At 46.0% G+C, this 966-nt stretch overlaps 1 protein-coding gene across 1 annotated transcript in view; it reads left to right on the forward strand.

Annotated features, from left to right (window-relative positions):
• Positions 1–6: 6 nt before the first annotated feature.
• Positions 7–966, forward strand: part of LOC108229590 (extracellular sulfatase Sulf-2) — a gene marked incomplete at its 5' end in the record, with an annotated part of 8,723 nt that continues 7,763 nt past the window's right edge. Inside the window, one exon of the mRNA XM_037977203.1 lies at positions 7–215. Coding sequence (XP_037833131.1) covers positions 7–215 — 209 coding nt within the window. The remainder of the gene's footprint in view (positions 216–966) is intronic.

Here is a 966-nt window from a genome sequence, read left to right on the forward strand (position 1 = left end):
GTGTGTGTGTGTGTGTGTGCATTGTGTGTGTGTGTGTGGCTGCAGGACTACCTGACCGACCTGATCACAGTTGAGTCCGTCCGGTACTTCCGCTCCTCAAAGAGAGTTTACCCTCACCGGCCGGTTCTGATGGTTCTGAGCCACGCAGCGCCGCACGGACCGGAGGACTCGGCGCCGCAGTACAGCACGGCCTTCCCCAACGCCTCGCAGCACATGTGGGTCCCTCACACACGCACACAGAGACACACACACAGACACACACACAGAGGTAATCCAGTGTAATCCAGCTGAACTATGCAGCAGTTCTGTTCTGCTCTGCAGGATAAACGTCTGAAAGCCAAAAATCCTGCCAACATGTTTCATTTCTGCTCAGAAAGTCTGAGTCAGACTCCAGAACCAGAAGCAGCTTTGACCTTTGACCTTTGACCCGAAGCCCGAGGAAACTGCTGGAAGCATTTAAACCTGTTTAAAGCTCAGCAGGAGGATTTATGATGCTTATTTCAAAATAAAGCAAACAGTGGTTAGTAAATGCTGACTCAGCATTTACAAACAACAAACAAACAAACATTTTATCCAAACGAGGTAAACAAAATAATAAAATTTAAAACATCTAAAGAGTTGAGCTTAAAATGTTTCATCAGATTTTATGTCTGAATATTTTAGATCTGAACTTTCTTTTTTCTCCATCCATCCATCATCCATCCATCCATCCATCCATCCATCATCCATCCATCCATCCATCATCCATCCATCATCCATCCATCCATCCAACCATCATCCATCCATCATCCAACCATCATCCATCCATCCAACCATCATTCATCCAACCATCATCCATCCATCATCCAACCATCATCCATCCATCATCCAACATCATCCAACCATCATCCATCCATCCATCCATCCATCCATCCATCCATCCATCCATCATCCATCCATCCATCATCCATCCATCCATCATCCATC

This window comes from Kryptolebias marmoratus, linkage group LG8 (assembly GCF_001649575.2).
Source record: "Kryptolebias marmoratus isolate JLee-2015 linkage group LG8, ASM164957v2, whole genome shotgun sequence".
Lineage (NCBI taxonomy): Eukaryota > Metazoa > Chordata > Actinopteri > Cyprinodontiformes > Rivulidae > Kryptolebias > Kryptolebias marmoratus.